Source organism: Mustela nigripes, chromosome 3 (assembly GCF_022355385.1).
Source record: "Mustela nigripes isolate SB6536 chromosome 3, MUSNIG.SB6536, whole genome shotgun sequence".
NCBI lineage: Eukaryota > Metazoa > Chordata > Mammalia > Carnivora > Mustelidae > Mustela > Mustela nigripes.
Window position 1 is genome coordinate 163300466 of NC_081559.1, and position 18983 is coordinate 163319448.

At 39.4% G+C, this 18983-nt stretch overlaps 1 protein-coding gene across 4 annotated transcripts in view; it reads right to left on the reverse strand.

The window, feature by feature from the left end:
- The window catches only part of AZIN1 (antizyme inhibitor 1), a 31091-nt gene extending 12551 nt beyond the window's left edge, over positions 1-18540 (reverse strand). Inside the window, exons 1-4 of one of the 4 annotated variants that reach the window (XM_059394961.1) lie at positions 18178-18539; positions 13690-13827; positions 6283-6428; positions 806-1004 (exon numbers count right to left, since the gene is read on the reverse strand). In XM_059394961.1, coding sequence (XP_059250944.1) covers positions 806-907 — 102 coding nt within the window. In that variant the 5' untranslated portion in view covers positions 908-1004; positions 6283-6428; positions 13690-13827; positions 18178-18539. Of the gene's footprint in view, positions 1-805; positions 1005-6282; positions 6450-13689; positions 13828-18177 lie in introns of all 4 variants that reach the window. The other 3 variants (XM_059394962.1, XM_059394963.1, XM_059394960.1) reach the window with 3 other exon arrangements.
- Between the last annotated feature and the right edge of the window lie 443 nt (positions 18541-18983).

An 18983-nucleotide genomic window follows, 5' to 3' on the forward strand; every position in this document is an offset into this window, starting at 1 on the left:
TTGCAAAAATTAGATAAAAGAGAGCTCAGTATTACTTCCACTAGGAGGTTCTCTAGTGACAGGAGAGAAAATGGTTTGGTTATACAACACACTGAACAGTATGGCAAGTGTCACCCCCCCCCAAATTTTGATGGCAGTAGAAAGAGAACGGGATTTTGCAGAAATGTGGGGAGATTTGAGCACATCTATAAAGGTGAAGAAGATTTTTGGTATTCTATGACCGAATACCAGTAACACGAAAACAATTCAACAAGTTTGAGGAATATGGGAAATTAGCCCCAACAAAGAAACAAATTTTATCAGTAAGGCCATAAAGATAATTCTATCACTAAATACAAAACAAAAATAATCTTAAGTAACAATGAATAGGAGTCTGTAGAAGCGGACACTTGGTGTAGTAGAGAGTAAACATTCTGTGTAAGTCATCAAATTCTCATCCAACATACAACCAAGATTATCTGAAATATAAATCATTATCTATTCAAGCATATAGTTGAGGGAAATAATTAAGAAGCCAATTAGTGACTAGGAGGACAGCAACATAACAAAAAACCAGAACATACAAGAGTTGGGTGCTAAAAGGCAGAGCAGAGAAAGAGCTATAAGGAAGCCTTTGTTTTAATGTGGGCTAGAAAGAAAACCTCATCACTACTCAAAGGAAGTGGGGGCATAAAATTTAGACAACTTGAATAAGTTAACATCTGAAAAAGTACTTTTATCAGACTAACATCTTGGAAATAGAGCAATGTTTTAGAATTCAGAAATTTATAAACACTGTATCTGAGAAATATGATATGGCACTTACCAGGGTATGTTCATAAACATAGTTATCAATAACATTTCCAAGGTTTGTTCCTTCATCCAACAGGCCAATGGAGTAGTTTGCATCGTCAAGAAATCCTTTCATCTCAGCCGTATTCCACAAAGCCGAAAGTCATAAACCAGGAAAAACAAGAAGACGGGCCACCAAGCCTTATGTCTGGGTCCTTAGAATATGCAACAAACTGTCAAAATAGAAGTTTTTTCAAAATCTGAATTATTTCACTAGTTAACCTTAGCGTAGTTGTCAATGCAAGTGTGCTAAATGCCTAATTAAGTGAGGACTCTGTGATCACGTAACACTTGCACTCTGGATCATTTGAGATCTCGTAGTGCCCACTTGAAAGTGAATGTGTATTTTATACATTTAAAAAAATGGAGCTCAATATGACAATTTAACTGCACACATGTGCAGTTTATTCCCAGTCAATACAGTCACCTTATTTACGCAGAGTTGTAGACCTAGTCTGTTATTATTTATCTTGCTTTTTTTCATAACACATAAGAAATTTCAGGAAAAATTCATTCTAAGGAAATAACTAGTGAAATACCTATCTGCAGCCAAGAAATTAAAATACTGGGGCGCCTGGATGGCTCAAGTGAGTTAAAGCCTCTGCCTTTGGCTCCGGTCATGGTCTCAGGGTCCTGGGATCGAGCCCCGCATCAGCCTCTCTGCTCAGCAGGGAGCCTGCTTCCTCCTCTCTCTGCCTGCCTCTCTGCCTACTTGTGATCTCTGTCAAATATAATCTTTAAAAAATAAAAAATAAATAAAATAAAATACTGATCTAAGCTTCAATACACTGCCAGCCACATCCCATGGCGTGCTAACAGGTAACTACAGATACAGGTCTAAATTCTACAGCAGGCAAGAAAGTAAAGTAATAGCAATGGGTGGGGGCAGAGTGACTTTAGCAGACCATCTACAGCTTTGATACAGACTGTGCAGCTTTCACCTCAAGCTGAAAATGGTACCAGCTACACCAGGTTAGCAATGTTAAAGTTTCTTATGAAGTAAGCTGAAATCCTTATTGGACTAGAAGTCAAAAACCCACATGGTTTTGGCTCTAACATTTAATAATTACATGATCCTAGCTCAATTTCTCTAAACTTCAGTTAATTATATTAACTACATCAAAAGGCTGCTGTAATTATATATATATATAGAGAGAGAGAGAGCGGATGCGCACATATGAATTAAAAATACTTAAGTGTTGCTTCAGAACAGAGCTAAAATTAAATCGCCAATTGCCAGAAACACAGAAATGCCACCATAATTTAAAACTAGGTAAAAGCTAGGCACTTGGTACATCCTAAGCCATTTAGTAAGAACTCTAAAAAGGCAGGCTAAATCTAACCTCTTTCCTATGAAGAAATTCTTCCCTTCACCCCAGATCATCCACACTCCTCTGGGTAGCATACACTGTTCTATCTTCTTTGCTGAATTCACTGGTCCTTAAAGGTTGGTTTAGGCAAGAATGTCTTTTAACATAAAAAGTCCATTACCAAAACAAGTCCTCCAGACAGGATACTCCTCACGTCTGGTACTGATTTCTGGTTGCTACATTAATAATGCGCACAGGCCATCTCTTGGCCATCTACTTTAAAACTTGCACAGCCTTTCCTGTCATTCTTGATTCTCTCTTTCCCTCCCTCCAAGGCTGCTGTATGTGTTCACCTTTGGTGATGGTCCTCATCTGAAAGGTATACACCATTTCAATGGTTCTCAAAGGGTCAGATTTTTGAATGCACCAAAACGAACTCCTCAATAAGCCATAATATTAATCAAATTCCATGACAACCAATACTTAGTTTTTAACTTTAACAACTTCATTTCCAAAAAGTCAACTACATTCAGTTTAGCTCACAAAACCTTTCAAGCAATAGCAGAAACAGAAAAATTAAGGATATTTTACAAAAGGAATTAACCTAGGCATATCTAAGTGAGACTTATTATTTATGAAGTAAAACTGTAGCCTTGACCTTCTCTAAAGGTTGTTTTATCAGAAGTGATGTAAACCTGTGCCCAGAAAGCAGACATTTTAGGCCTGAGGATACATTATTTAAACAACCTTTAATGATTAAGGTGAATATCCAACTATGCACTAAGGGAGAGAAAAGATAAAGGTTATTTATTTTTTTAAAAAAATCAATTCAAAGGTAGGTATAAGAAATTACAGCAGGAACTTTCAGTTAGGTTTAGCATTACAAATCTTTATGGTCAAACACCTCTCATTTGTATTATCAATAATAAAAAATACGTAAGACCTTCAGCCCAATATTTCAGCTACGTATTTAACTGGGAACCATAGGTTATTAATCATGGACCTCCAAGGCAAATGCTGCCAAAAAGTCTAGTTTAAAGTCACAAAGATATGTACCTCAATTTCCCATAGCTGCAGTCCTTACAGAAAGGGTGATTCTCCTCTATTGTAAGGATTCTCAGTACTTACAAACATCAGACCCCTTCCATCAAGTCTTATCTGCTGAATGTTTACATTCTTAACAGCAAGCATTTAGGACAACGTGCCAGGCACTGTTTTAAGTACTTAATACATATTAATTTTCTCAATGCTTAAAACCATAATAACGGTATTACCACCATTTTAGAGTGAAGACACTGAGGCACAGAACAATTAGCTCTAAAGATGCTGATGATCAAATTATGTTTAAAACGAAAAAAATCTGGGGTGCCTGCGTTGCTCAGTCATTAAGCATCTGCCTCTGGCTCGGGTCATGATCCCAGCATCCTGGGATCAAGCCCTGTGTCAAGCTCCCTGCTCAGCGAGGAGCCTGCTTCTCCCTCTCTAGCTCCCCTGTGCTTCTGTTCACTCTTCAAGCTATCTCTCTCAGTTATAAATAAATTTAAAAATCTTTAAAAATAAATAAATAAAAGGGGAAAAAAATGTCTGCCAAGCACCCCCACCCTTAGAAAAGAGGTTTCCTTTTTTAAGAAACCCAACAGTAACTCTCAGTCTGATAGAGCTTTATCGTATTTCCATAATCAAGTAACCATTTCTCAGATATATAAATCCCCATGGTTCTAATAATAAATAAACTAAATTCACATACGGTATGAAAATATCCTATTACACCTACCCATATCCTTTTAGCCTTTATAATTATTTTCTAGATTTTTAACTTTGTTGTTCCTTCTGCATCTTTTGTCTAATTCTCAGGTAAACCCCATAAGTGAAATTCTTTTTTCCAGGGACACCTGGGTGGCTCAGTAGGTTAGGCGTCTGCCTTTGGCTCAGATCATGAACCCAGGGCCCCCAGTTCAAGTCCCACATCGGGCTCCTTGTTTAGCAGGGAGCCTGCTTTTCCTGCTTTGTGCTCTCTCTCTCTGACAAATAAGTAAAATCTCTGAAATTACTTCTTTTAACCCATTTTATCAACTGTCTATTTACATGAAACAATGTACACCCATATTAACAAATGTATACACCTCCATAACCACTTCTATGAACTTGAGTTCCCTATGTTCCTTTTGCTGTGAATCCCCAAATCTACTTTAGCTAATCACTGAGCTCTTGTCACCATAGATCAAACTTCTGAAGAGGTGAAATAATTTTAAAATATAACCCAGAACTAAAACAGGTGACAAATAATGAATGACATGAATAAAATTATTAAAAAGCGCATCCTGCTCTAAGTGAGGAATGGTTGTGAAATCGTTGTATTATCACTGAAATGTAACTCTCACTTCAAACGTAACCATAGTGTTAGTTCACCAATCCCTTCTTAACTTACAAAAGGACTCTGATGGAAAAATAAAATTCAATTACTATATTGGCAGTACTTAACAAAAAGAATGAAGGGACTAACACACCCAAACCACAAAAACAGATGTAGTGTGTGTAACATTATTTGATTTCCTTACTTTTACTGAGCACTGCAATAAAATTGTTAAACCAGCACTAACAAAGCCTATACACAGACAGTGGATGTAAGCGAGCTCTAACTCCCTTTACCGTGGATGGTCCCTGAGAGTTTTTTCATGCTCGAGTTAATTCCCAACTCAGAATAGGTGCTCACAAACAGGTGGACAAAGGTGTCACAACTCCTTAAGAATGAGGAGTTCTTAAGCTTAGGATTGGCTTGTGACAGAGAACTCCTTCAAAGATGGTCCATTGTTCACATTCTTTTTATCTTTTTCATTGTTCACATTCTTAAGGAGCCCCAAAACAGGATACAAAAGTGACCCACATATAAATGCAAAGCTCAACTGTCAGTTACTGTTAAAAACTAAAAGTCATCCTCAGGAAAAACTATTACCTCTAAAGCATATGCAAAACATAAAGACCTCCAGGTGAGAAATTGTCTAACACATTCTGAGCTAACAAACCCTTTGTTCAAATGAATGTCACTTGGAAGCCCAAGATTTCTAACAACTACAAAGACTGAAGTAGGTGGTTAAGGGAAGGCTGGTTCTTTCCTATCCCCTGTATTTACCCCAATCTCACTGAAGGAAAGAGTCCTAAAAATAGTTCATAGTCGTTGCCTACCTTTCTTAACAGGTTAGCAAAAAATATTTTAAAGCTCCACTATCTCAAAAAGGTTTATGTTCCACATTTCTGCCTCAAAGCACTAAAGTGTTTTGCTAGTTTTCCAAAAGGCATTTAAAGTTACTTCATGTTAAACCAAAAATCTAGGACATATACAGCATGTCCTACAGAACCAGAATGATATAAGTGCATATGTGTTGTGGGTGAGCAGTTTATATATCAGATCTGCCAAGTTAATCCACCTCAATTTTAAATCCCACAGGGAATTTCCAGACACCTCACCATTAAGGATACCCTCAAACCCAGGTAATGCCAAAGTTCAGTCAATCCTCCAGTCCTGAGTGTTCATTTCCAAAAGACACTGCACCCTTTTTTATGGCTTATAAATCGGAAATGAGACTGATTTACTGGCTCCAACACATTAGGACACATTATGTGGTCAGCTGCTAGACACTGAACTGTTTACATTGAACTTCAGAAATATCTACTCTGTGTAAATCTTGGATTTCCAAATAGAGCAAATTCATTTTTCATAAAACCTATGAAGTTTATTTTTTATCAACAGACACTAGGAAGTATTCTCTACTTATAAGCCTTCAAGCCATGTTCACAACCAAACACCTTACCCATGTATGGTGAAAGCAAGCTCAGCTTCTTTCACGCTAATATAATTGCTGTAATCACAATACTACTTTTGTAAGTAATTTCCTCTTAGATACTGTAGCTGGGGAGAAAAAAAACGTTTAACATTCCTTATTTACGCCTTCATATTGGTGCTTTCTGATAACACATTTTTTTTTCTTTTTAAAATGAAGAGCTGCCAAAGAAACAAAAGGCTTCAAAGAACTGCACACTGCTTCCTGGAGCCTTCCATGAGGCCGCTGAGTCCTCATGTTCACTGAGAGCGTAGCTCCAAGAGTAGTGGCTGCAGCAGCTGGGCACTTGCCTTGTTACACACCTGCTACAAAGGCTTCTATAGTTGATTGTACTTCAGAAGAAACTGATACATCTCTCAAATAATCACAAGATAATTCTGGCAGCAACAGCCCACTTGACACCAAGCTGGATGAATATGAGTCTTGGATTTCTGAAGTGAAGACCTCCCTGGAAGTAGAACAGGGAGAGCTGAAAGGTTGAGAGTACTGTTTCAGATACATGTAAGCAGGAAACCCAACCTTAATATATCAACCACTTTTTTAAAAGGACGTTTACTCATTAAAGAATGAGAACTTGAGATATTTTGAAATTATAACCACTACTGTAAAGACTAAAAGCATTTTTTTGTTGTTTTTTAATATATAATTTGAGGACTCAGCTCGCAGCTTTAACAATAGATATAATGCTGTCGAAGTCACCTCTGCATTCTAATTCTGAGAGACATGTTACTTACCACATAGAATGCCTTTGGGCAAAAGAACATTAGAAGAGGAGTCTCAAAGAGGACTTTGGCATTATAGATGCCAGGCCTGGAGAAGGTTCGAACTACCAGAAACAGTGACAGGAAGCTACCTAATGGAGATGGTACAAACTTCCAACAAATTGTGAGGACCGTTAAGACCACGTGGATTTTTGCCATACTGGACTGAAAGTAAATGATAGATGACCACAATAATCTATACTGGGTACTCGGAGCCTGCTTCAATCAACAGTAAGTGGAAAGCCGGTAACGGCAATTAACATCCTTAAAAAGTTACTTTTCAGGTGATGAGGTTAAAAAAAAAAGAAAGAAAAAAACAAAACAAAACCCTGACTAACCCTAGAGGAAGATTATTAAAGGTTACTGCTGAAGAATTATTTTAAAAGAGCAAGAATAGGAGACACATTAAGGGGGGGGGGGCAAAAGAAATGAGCCCAACAGGTTAAGTTTCAAGTGCCTAAGTAAAAGCTGACCCATGACATATCTCAATATTCTAAAAATACAACTTAATGAGAAAACAAAAACATAGGATTTTAATACCCATATACTTCTACAAGTGGAATTGAAAGATTAAGCTCCCTTTAAAAAATGTGTCTTGACTATTTGATGTGAAGGCTAATTTTTTCTTCAATAAGTGTGTGTACCTCACACAAGTAAAAATATTTAAATCCATCTTGGTAATTAAGATGCGCCTGGGTGGCTCAGTGGGTTAAGCCGCTGCCTTCGGCTCAGGTCATGATCTCAGGGTCCTGGGATCGAGTCCCGCATCGGGCTCTCTGCTCAGCAGGGAGCCTGCTTCCTCCTCTCTCTCTCTGCCTGCCTCTCTGCCTACTTGTGATCTCTCTCTGTCAAATAAATAAATAAATCTTAAAAAAAAAAAAAAAAGATGCAGTATCATTAAAGAAACCTACTGTAATACAACATGAACAGGAAACATATAGCTGTATTAATCTTAAGCTTTCTGAGCTTTATTGATGTAGTATAGGGAATAACTCTTTAAACAAATGCATTTAATTACTATTTTGATTACCTTATAGGGCAGATCTTACTGTCACTTCTCCAAGATTATATATAAAACTCATGTGCAATGTAATGACTACAGCAAATACAAGGTTAAGAAATAGAATACCTTATAAGCCTATACATCTTTCCCAGGTGGCAGTGGTTGCATGTCCCCTAAGCATGTTCATGCTTTTCTAATCATCATTTCCTTGTGCTTTAATAATTTTATTGTTATATATGCCCCTAAACCTTGGCTTTACTGGTTCTGAACTAAAAATAGCATCTGTTATTTTTCTACCACAACTGACTTCTTTTGTTCAGCTTTATAGGGCAGACAGATATGACCAGAGTCCATCAATTTTCGCTGCTGTGTAGTATTTTGTGTAGATATACCATTTATTTACCTGATCTGGGTCTATGGGTTATTTCCCACATTACTTATTATTTATGACATAATTTCTATTTTTTTATGTACCTAAGAGACAATGCTATTCAAACTATGGCCTTGAAACTAGCTGATCCAGAAGTTAAGAATCAAGCAGTACACAACTTTACACTGTGGTACAAGAGACTAGCTTGCTGAGTGGCAGCTTAGGTAGCACTGGTCTAGGGCTACATAAGACTGCTAGGTTTTTAGTGAAAAAACGTTCTTCAACTCTTGCTCATTTTTCCTTTTTTAGGTCTTTTTTGTGCTTTTTACTTGTGGGAGCTCTTCATGAATTTAGGATAGCAAATACCTCATTTGGAGAATTATTTAGGGATTTTTTTTTTTTTAACAGTGTCCATGTTGAACATACTAAGACCCCTTCCTACTTTTTGGTCATGCCCAACAGAACACCATGTTGACCAGCTGACCATGTTGAACCTAAATAAGAAGATACAACACTTATTTAGGAGCTCTTTATAAACTGGCATCAGAGGATCCTTGCAGCAAAAAGCAAGAAATAGATGAAAAGAAGAGGCATGTATTCAACACAAACCTAATAATGTCTGCATAAGCAAATAAATCATAGTAGGGAATTCTATCCTAACAGCATGGTAAAGAATTCAACAAATTCGGAAAAAAAAAAAAATCAGCTAAAATATAAAACTGAAAAGCCATTACAAGTTAAAGTTTTTTTATTAAATATAAGAGAACATCTATTTCTTATGATTCTTACTAATTTATGTTTTAAGATTACAGGTATTCATGTTCACAGTAACACTACCTTAGAGAAACACTGTCCAAGAATTTTCTGTGGTAACTGAAATTTTATCATTACCCAAAACAGCAGCATTAGCCACATATAGCTCCCAAGCACTCACAATGTGGCTCATGCAACTGAGAACTGAATTTTAAATTTTATTTAGTTTTAACTTTTAAAATTTAAATAACCACCTGGCTAGTGGCTATTGTACTAAACAGAGCAGTGCTAGAGGATGCTATTTTCATAAGAAATTTTAAACTTCTAAGGATCAGGTCCACACACATCACAGATTAAAACCACCCCACCTCCAAATAACTTTGTTCAAGGTAACAAAGATCAATTCACAAGTTTACAAAGTTAAACTGTAGGGGCACAAAAAGTAACAAACTCCACAGCAAGTTCAGAAGAGAGATTTAAAATGTGTTTATGTAAGATAATGAAGAAAAGGCAAAAAGTTCAGAGAGGAGCATTTGAAAATAATTTGTTATTTTATTATTTACTCAATAATTTAAAATAATTTGTTATTTATTATTTGGGTCCTTCTTCAAGTCAAGTAGTTACAGGCATTTAAGACCTTATGGTGGCCCAGACAGGCTGAACATCAGTCTAATCCTTGTAGCTCAGTATGCTACACAAATATTTTCTATTCATGCCATAACGTTCCTCACATTACTCAGTGGAATAGAGGAAAGGAAGGCTAAATCTTTGCTTCAGTTAGCTTGTGACAAACTGCTTAAGCGTGCAAGGATGACCCTGGAATGGAGGTGAAGGACAAAAAAATACTGGTTTCCTAAGCACCTCCCCTGCAATAGCCTCCTTAGGGTTCTCTGAACAATGGCCAGCACAAAATAGCCTATTTACCTAGATTTTATAGTTTACAAGGTACAAATGCCTTATTCACTCCTAACTGGAATTGTCTCAAAATTTCAGGGGGAGAGGGGAAGTCTCAAAAACACTGAAATAAGGGATGCCTGGGTGGCTCAGTTGGTTGGACGACTGCCTTCGGCTCAGGTCATGATCCGGGAGTCCCGGGATCGAGTCCCGCATTGGGCTCCCAGCTCCATGGGGAGTCTGCTTCTCCCTCTAACCTTCTCCTCGTTCATGCTCTCTCTCATTGTCTCTCTCTCTCAAATAAATAAATAAAATCTTAAAAAAAAAAAAATACTGAAAAAAGACTATGTAAAGGGAGCATAATGGAACACAATAATTGGTAGCCTTTATTAATCCTCCTGGCTCAACTGTCTTTTGTAATAAATGCAAGAACCATTTATCCCCTTTAAAAACTGATCTATACTGATCAGTATAGAGGGCCAGTCTTTTTGGCCCTCACAGAAAAGATCCAAAATTTGCCTAAAGAAAAAAAGCCACATTCCCCAAACACTGTTTTATTCATTAACATATCTTCACATTGTGCTTATACAGAATACTTTCCTGCTAATTTACACCAGCAGTGAGGAACCATCAAGTACTATCTTATGTATGCCAGGGGATACACATACTTTAAAAATTGTGTATTTTAAGGATAGCAGTTTTATTCAGATTTTTGCTTTGTTTTGTTTTGTCAAAGAGTACCAACAACCATTAATGAATGTTCTGTTGAATCTGTTTGCATCACAGAATCTGTAAATTACCCAAACTAAATGTTCTCTATAGTAAATAAAAAACCCAACTTTACTGACAACAGCAAAACATGAGAAAACAATACTAGTAAATTCATACAGAACATTTTTCCCTTAGTTAAAATAATTCCAATCTGGTTACGGTAGATCTTATTAAGGCATATGTAAACATCACCAATCAGGAGATAAAAAAGGAGTATTTAAAATGCTGAGGATTCTCATGAAGTTTCTATTTGAACATGGTCAACTACTGAAAACCATGTAAAATATTTTTGACAAATTTTAAGAGCCCATTTAAAGCACTCAATTAACTGAAACCTATTTCTAGATTTAGATACAACTTTTTAAAAGTATGTGGTAATGATTAATTCAATCTGACTTCATTACCAGGTCTGCTAATAAAAGTAGTTGGTTAAAAGAGAATTTAGTTTTCTGGTATGCCTGGGTGGCTCAGTCAGTTAAGCGGCTGCCTTCAGCTCAAGTCATGATCCTAGAGTTCTGGGATCAAATCTTGCATTGGGCTTCTCCCTCTGCCTGCTCTGCCTGCTGTTCCTCCTGCTTGTGTGCATGCACGCACTCTCTCTGTTAAATAAATAAACTCTTTAAAAAAGAGAATTTAGTTTTCTGGAAAGGACTATTTAAAATTTTTACATTAGGCTATTTTATTAATTATAAAACAGTGACAGCTAAAATAACTTGAGAATCACCCCACAGGAAAAAAAAAAAAAAAAAACACCAGCATAAACCCTAAAGAACTTTTTAAAGGCATTAAACCTAACTTTGAAGGGAAATTCTAGAGCTTAGACCATTTGTATAGAACTAGTGGAGTATTACACTGTTCAAAGAGTTCACATAGCTATATGCTTTGCAATGCCAAGTTATTCTCCACAAAAGCCCATTTGTTAAGCCCTTTTAATGACTTCTGGTTTTCCAAACAGTACTATTGCTCCCCAGGATTTTAATGTCTAATAGCTTCTATCTAAGGGCATTTCTGGAATGTCGAACTTTCTCTCGCCATTTCTACTAATTCTAGTCAAGAACCTTTGGAGTCACATCTTTTCTGAATTTAAAATTTCTCAGATTTTAGAATGGTATTATAGTATGCATGTATACACACACACACACACACACACACATTCTCCAAGAGGCCAAGCTAACAACCTCTAATCACAGTATTTCTACAACAAAATTTAGGAATATCAGCAATAAATGGAATAAGATAAAAACAGCACCAGCTCAGCTCAAGGTTTTGTTCCCAAAGCAGTTTAGGTTGCTTCTAGAAGGCTCTAAAAAAAATTTTCAAGTAGCTTTTAGACTTCAGAATTAGATACATGAAGAATTATGGACCTGCAACTTTATAGCAAAGCTTCTAGTACAGTTTTGTTCAATAGTATACATTGTACCTAGACATAATCAGTTACTCTGGCTGCCAGAAACTGCAGAATAAATATCTTTAGTATATTCTACCTGTGTTGATCCACCCCCAAAAGGAGTCAACTATGGACTTTCCCAATACTACATTAATTATTTTAAATTAAAACTACTTTCCTAGATTTGGCAGAATCATTTATTAACCTTGTATCAGTTCACAGAAACAAGCTTAAGAGGAAACATCGTTAAAAATATTAATACATTATATTTACATTAAAGAAAATTCAATTAAATGCCTGCCTATTAGATGCCAACTAGACCCCATCCCAGAAAAGTTAAATCTCCAAGCCAATAAGGGTGAAATATTAGATATTCTGGAAATAGAACAGATGACTAACAACAATTAAGAGATAACTGACTTGGTACTGAGATGGCAATAACAGCGCTTCTCTCTACCATGCATGCAAGCCACCTGGTTAACACACAGCTTGAGTCTGGTTTGGGTAGGGTGGAGATTCTGCATTTGTTACAGATGATGCTATAATCTCAAAACCCACATTACATTAACAAGGGGTGCTTAATACACTCAAAAATGAAAAATCATTGTTATCAGTTTAGGGCTAAAGGAACTGTTCTAGTTATAGCTATAATTTAAAAAATAAGCAGTTTGCTCAAAATCACATAGCTAGGAGAAAGCCAGTATGAGAAATCCTCCAGTCAGGTTTCTGTCAGTAGAACTTTCAAGAAATCCTACTATTTAAACTGTTTATTTCCCCCTCTCTTTAGCTTTGCAAATGTGTTGAGAAGGTCTAATTTAACTTAGAACATTTTTATTTGATAGAATCTATTTAACATCAAACTATAGAAACACTAAATTGATACCCTAAAGCTTACTGAAAACTTCAATTATTTCCTCCAAGTCTCCGGACAACCTAGAAACAAACCTTAAAACCTAAATGTCAATAGTAAGAAACCTATAATAAATTTAAAAAACTCTACAAATCTAGCAGCACAAATTAAAAGAACATTTTTCTGTAGTATTATATTTTGCACGAAGTTTTAAGTAGAGTCCAAATTTATCCAAGAAAATCTGTTCAGAAAGTGACATGCTGGGAGACATACATTTATCATCTCTCAGTAAGTCCTCTAAAAACAACCAATTTTTCCCCACAAGCTGAGTATTACATAAAGTCATTTTATAAAACAATTATAAACTCAGGTAATCACATTATACCTGGCAAGATGCTCAAACTTATAAAACAAGATTCACCTCTTATATCCCATGCTGTGGGGGCACATAGCTTCAGTGAGTGGTATGAAGAACAGAATCTTTTGCTCTATTTAAATATCTCTCTTTTTCAATTAAGCCTAAATACTTAAAAATTTACCAAGTTAACAGTTGAATGATAGAACAAACCACTGCCTACACCTTAAATTAAAAACAAACAAGAATACAAAATCTCTCCAACTTCTATTAAAACCTGGATTTCCTAAAACTTGGGCTTGTGGTATGTACTTAAGTATAGTAATACTTGTTACGTACTCAAAATAAGTGATCCAATCACTGGTAAACAATGCATACAAAATTGAATCAGTATACCCTGTAATTGTCAAGCCTTTATTTTTAGAAGATTTAAAAAAGATCTTTAAAAGTTACTTCACTTTAAGTGATAAGTACACTTTCAAGTTTTGAAAAAAACTGAGCAACAAGAACTCTCCTTTACTTCAATCTTACAAGACCCCTAGAGCTTAGATGTGAAAATACTTACATGGACAAGTTAGGAGATGGAACCCCCCTATCATCAGCTAGGTTCCCAAGGTGGCTCAGCGTTGAAGTCGAACTGCTCTCTATACAGCACTTCTCCTAGGCCCTCTGGGTAGTTGTATACTTGGTCAGAAAGTTCGCCCTAAAGAATGAAATAGAAGCAGTAGTAAATAGTCCTAATTAAAAAAGAAAAAGGTTGTGCTTCAGCAGATTAAATTGACTTAAAAATTAACTGTAGGAATAAGTATGTTTTAGAAGAGCATTTCACTAATCACATTGCACAAATGATGTTTTCAAAGGGTTTACCAAAGCACTTTTCCCTATAGTAAAAATTTCCAGACTCCTATAGTACAAAATTCACAAAGCCAGATGTCATGATCCACTTACCAACTTGGTATATCTACCTACTCAAGTTTACAGCCTTCATCTAATTTCATTGTCACTTTTATTTATCCTCCAAAAACCCAAATTTCTAAGTGGCCTAGAATTGAAAATTTCCAAGTACCCTTATTAACCTGATGTACAATGTTCTGGCATGATCTATAATTTGGATCTACTCAGAACATTTCTTACTCTCCAAATTCCAAATTTTTTTAAAGTATAAAATCTTACTACATACCAAAAAGATCTGTGACTTAGCTGGATACATCATGTATGTGAAATAACACTTGATAGCTGCTTTGTACATAAGACAACTAACTAGAAGTAGACACCTCTCTTCCTTATACCTTAACCTACCTAGACTTAAGTCTACAATCACTAGAACATACGAATGTTTAAAGTGCTTAGTATGTTACAAAATGTTAAGTTTTAGCAATGGTTATTTCCTACTACAGTTTCCTTAGTTGGACTTTCTCACCTCTAAACTGCTATAGTCTGTACTTCTAATCATAATCAGGTGGTTGCTACTTTAAAGCAATATATCCTGACAGCATTTGCTAGAAAGGGTGATAAGGAGGAAACCAGAAAATGAAACTAGAAATTAGCATGTTAAGGATCAGAGAAATTTCAGAAGTACTCTAGACATCTCTAAAACATCTCAAAAAAATAAATATTTTTAAAATAAAGCATCTCTCATCTCCACCAGGATAGTTGCATCCTGTGGTTCTTTCAGCCTACTAAGAGAATCTGCTCACACACACAGATGAGTCAAGAACCCATACCAACATGTAACAGGGGTTACAACCTTACATTAGATTCCAAATAATATATTCCTGACAAAACAAAGATTTTTGATTCTTCGCACACCAAGATAATTTTAGAAATAAATTAAAAGCTGACCCATGCTGGAGACAGAGACAGAGTTTATTCTCAAGTATCCTAAGGAATAGGGTAAGTATCCTGGGTGAGACACTCATCTCCATCCCTCCCCCAAGCATCCACACAGCGATTTTGCTTAATGCAACCCAAGAGCAGTGATGTATGATGTTAAGGATATTAAACTTCAGACATTCAAAAATGTTCTTCAGCATGATCTCTAAAACATTCCCATCTAACAAAAAGATACTAAGGAAATGAAGGCCCCAAAATGTGAAAGGCACATTTTAGTAAAATAAAAGGGGTACACAGGGTAAGAGGGCTATCTACATAGAGAATAAATAGAATATTTGTACAATTAAACCAAAGAGAAATTAAATGAAAATGTGGAGAAAAGGAGGTATAGGAAAAAGAATAATTATTCTCATTTAGAATGGAACGTGTAATCAGCAATCTAGTTCTTTAACTGAAGAAAATGTCTCTTATTACTTCTGGATAAGCAAGCACATGGAGAACTAGTCTTGACTAGTCAGCAGTAGGTTACTAACCCCCTCCAACACATACAAAATCCAAAACCCTCCCAACACCTTTATAATAATTATCCCAAAGCCTAGTGGCCCCAAATTATCAGTATTTCTCTGAATGACAAATAGCAGTTGCCTTTACCAATGTCTTTTAAAGTTGCCACTTGGTATTCTTTCCAAACCCCCCAAAACCCAACCTAATTATGAGAAAAATATTGGACAAGCCAAAGAGGGGGGCATTCTACTGGGTATCTGGCCAATACTTCTCTAGGCTGTCAAGGACAGGACAAACAAGGTTAAGAAACAGTCATACAGATCAGAACTGGGGAAGACATGACAACTGAACATAATGTGGTACCATGGATTATCCTGAAACAGAAAAAGGACATTAAAAACTGATGAAATTCAAATAAAATTTGCAGTTTAATTAACAGGAATTCATCAAAGTCTCCTTTAGTTTTCACAGATGTACCACAGTAAGATGCTAATTAATAATGTGAACTCGGTGAGAGAAGTACACAGCTCTGTACTACCTGTGCAACTTTTCTAGAAATCTAAAATTGTTCCAAAACAGTTTATTTTATAAGATCAGGCAAAGTATTCATATAATGGACTACCACTGAGAAATAAAAGTAACAACCTACTGATTTATGTACCATGGATGAATATAAAAAACCTGCTGAGGGGCGCCTAAGTGGCTCAGTGGATTAAAGTCTCTGCCTTCGGCTCAGGTCATGATCTCAGGGTCCTGGGATTGAGCCCCATATCAGGCTCTCTCCTCAACAGAGAGCCTGCTTCCCCTCTTTCTGCCTGCCTCTCTGCTTACTTGTGATCTCTGTCTGTCAATAAATAAAATCTTTAAAAAACCCCTGCTGTGTTAAAGCCTTTTACACAAAATAATGCTTAACAGTTTAATTCCATTTACATGGAAGTTCTAGAGCAGACAAAACCAATCTACGGTTAAAAAAAAAAAAATCAGAATCCTGGTTGCCTCTGGAAAGGACGGTGTGCAGCATTTGAAGGCACAAAAGTTTCTGGGGTGATGGCAAAGTTCGATTATATTGACAGGTTTGGATCACACAACTCTATTTTTTTGGGTCAAAACTCATAAAATGATAAACTTAAATCTGTGCATTTTACGGTTTTTTTTTTATTAAACTACGATATGTGCTTATGAACTAAAGTTAGAGAGGTGGCGTATTGTTATCTCCAACTCTGAAATACACGGAAAAATGAGATGAGTTGATGAAAAAGACAGCAGGATGGCAAATAAAATGCTGTTAAATGCGTCTAGCAGAAAGTACAATTCTTTTGCCTTCTCTCTATGTTCGAAAGAAAACGTATAAATTAAACCTAAGTGGCAAAAAAGAAGACACTGATTACTTGATTACTGCACCTACTATCTCATATTTAATCCTTAGGAGCCTATCTTTCCTACTAAATGTAAACTCCTCAGGGCTTCTTTGTCTTCCACGCCCAGCACCTACACTCTCACATTTGTAAAAGGAATGAAAGATTAGGGTCTGCCCGACAATCACTGGCTGTATTTCTGCCAGGTTCGTTCCATCAACTCCTCCCCATCACAGAGCACTTCTCTCTGTCCCTTAAAGAGTCCTCAGGTTCCCACCCAATCTGGGGGCTTAAAGGTGGAAACACCACGGAACAGAAAACATCTTAGCAGATCCAAGGTGCCACTAAGAAACCCAGATAATCTGAACATCGTGGGTGTAAACTGTGTAACCGACCTCAGGTTTCCGAGCCAGCAGTGTAGCCCAAGAAACATACACGCTCAAGAAATATTTTGGGCCAGAATTAAAACACGTCACCATCATTCCGGCTGGCAGTCAAAATAGTACTTGATAAGCCACCCAAGCCTACCGTTCTCCTTCTCACTGCCGGGGAATCGTGGCGCGGACGGGAAAACCAAGCCATGGTGACTAATCCTCAGGCTCCAAGAGGTGACTAAGGTGAGTGAAGGCGACTTGGCCCAATCAGGAGCGCCGCAGGGGGCGGAGCAGCAGCCGCGAGGCTTCCAGAAGGGGCCAAAGGCCTCTCCCCCGCTACCTGACACCGGGGCTTCCCTGCCTCCGGGCCCCGGAGTGGCGTCAACTTTCCTCCACCAGAGGGGGGCCGCACTCCCCGCACCCCTAAGAACCCGTCCTCCTCCGGCAGCTGTCATAGGAGGCCGCCGCCAGGCCCGCCCCACTCCATTCATAAGGCCCCAGCCGTAGCAGCCCTTCGCGCCGCCTGCGGGGATACCGGAGGCGACCGCGCGACCGGGCTCCCGGCCGGGGTTGCGAGACCAGGGCCCCTCAGGACTGCGGCCCGGCCCCCTCCCCGGAAACAGCAATGCACCACGGGAGAGGGGTGGGGGCCGCACGCCGCCCGGAGACGACGCCGACCCCCGGCGGAGACCCCCGCGAGCGCCCCCACACGCACACGCCCCCTCGCTTTAACCGCGGCGGCCCCAGCTCGGTCGGGCGGCAGGCGGCCGCCTGAGGGCCCCGAAGCGCGCCCGCCACCCCAGCCCGCCGCGCCGCCGCCGCGGAGGGACCGACCGCCGCCACACACACCGCCGTCCGCCATGTTCGAGGCAGCCGGCCGCGGGGCGCTGCGGGGCCGCCGGCCGGGCGGCGGGGCCCAGCCGGCAGGTACCCGGCAGCTCCCCGAGGCCGGCCCCGCGCCCCCGCGCCCCTCAGGTCGGTACTCACGTGAGATAACGGCCCAAAGAGTCGGGTAAAGCGTCTTCTCTTTTTCGGCGGAATTTTTAAAGAGGGATGTGGTTACCTTGAGCAGAAATACCCAAGGCGGCCTGGGCCATAGGCTGCGGGGACGACGTGGGGGAAAAAGCGCGGCACCGACACCAGCTGTGCAGCAGTGGCGGCGGCGGCCGAAGGGAGAAATAGAACAACGCGGGTAAAAGAAGAATGGCGAGGACTGGGTGGGGAGAGAATTCGGCCTCGTCACACTGCAGAGCCGAAGAACGAGAAAGGATGAGAAGAGGCAGAGAAGGAGAGAAAAAAAAGGAAACACCGCAGCCGAGCTAAAAGCCGGAGTGTGGGAAGGCGGCGCCGGCGACGCCAGTATTTATAGTAAGGGGGCGGGGTCTGATGACGTCACAGCCGGCCGGGCGGCCGCGCGAGCTGGGCGGAGCCGGACTGCGGCCCGGGGCAAAGGGAGGGAGCGGAAGAGAAAGGCGTGAGACGGGGACCGGGCTTGGTGGGGGCGAAAGGGGGCGGGGCAGGACGGGCGACCCCGGGTGCAGGTGCCGACCGCCTGGTGGCTTCCCGCCCTTTCGCGGGCCGCGGTTCCTTTGCCCGCGGAGCTCCTGGCGCGCGGATGGGGGCGGTCGAGGGAAAAGAACGCGCCTGGGTCGGAGCGCAGCGTCGCCCCGCGCCTCCACCCCTTAGGCGCCTAGGCTCACGCTTGTCGCTGGCCCCCGCGCACTGGGAGTTGGGCCCGGTTCTCTGGCGACCATGACGCGGGGGGTTGTCCCGGGCCACGGGCGGCGGCACGC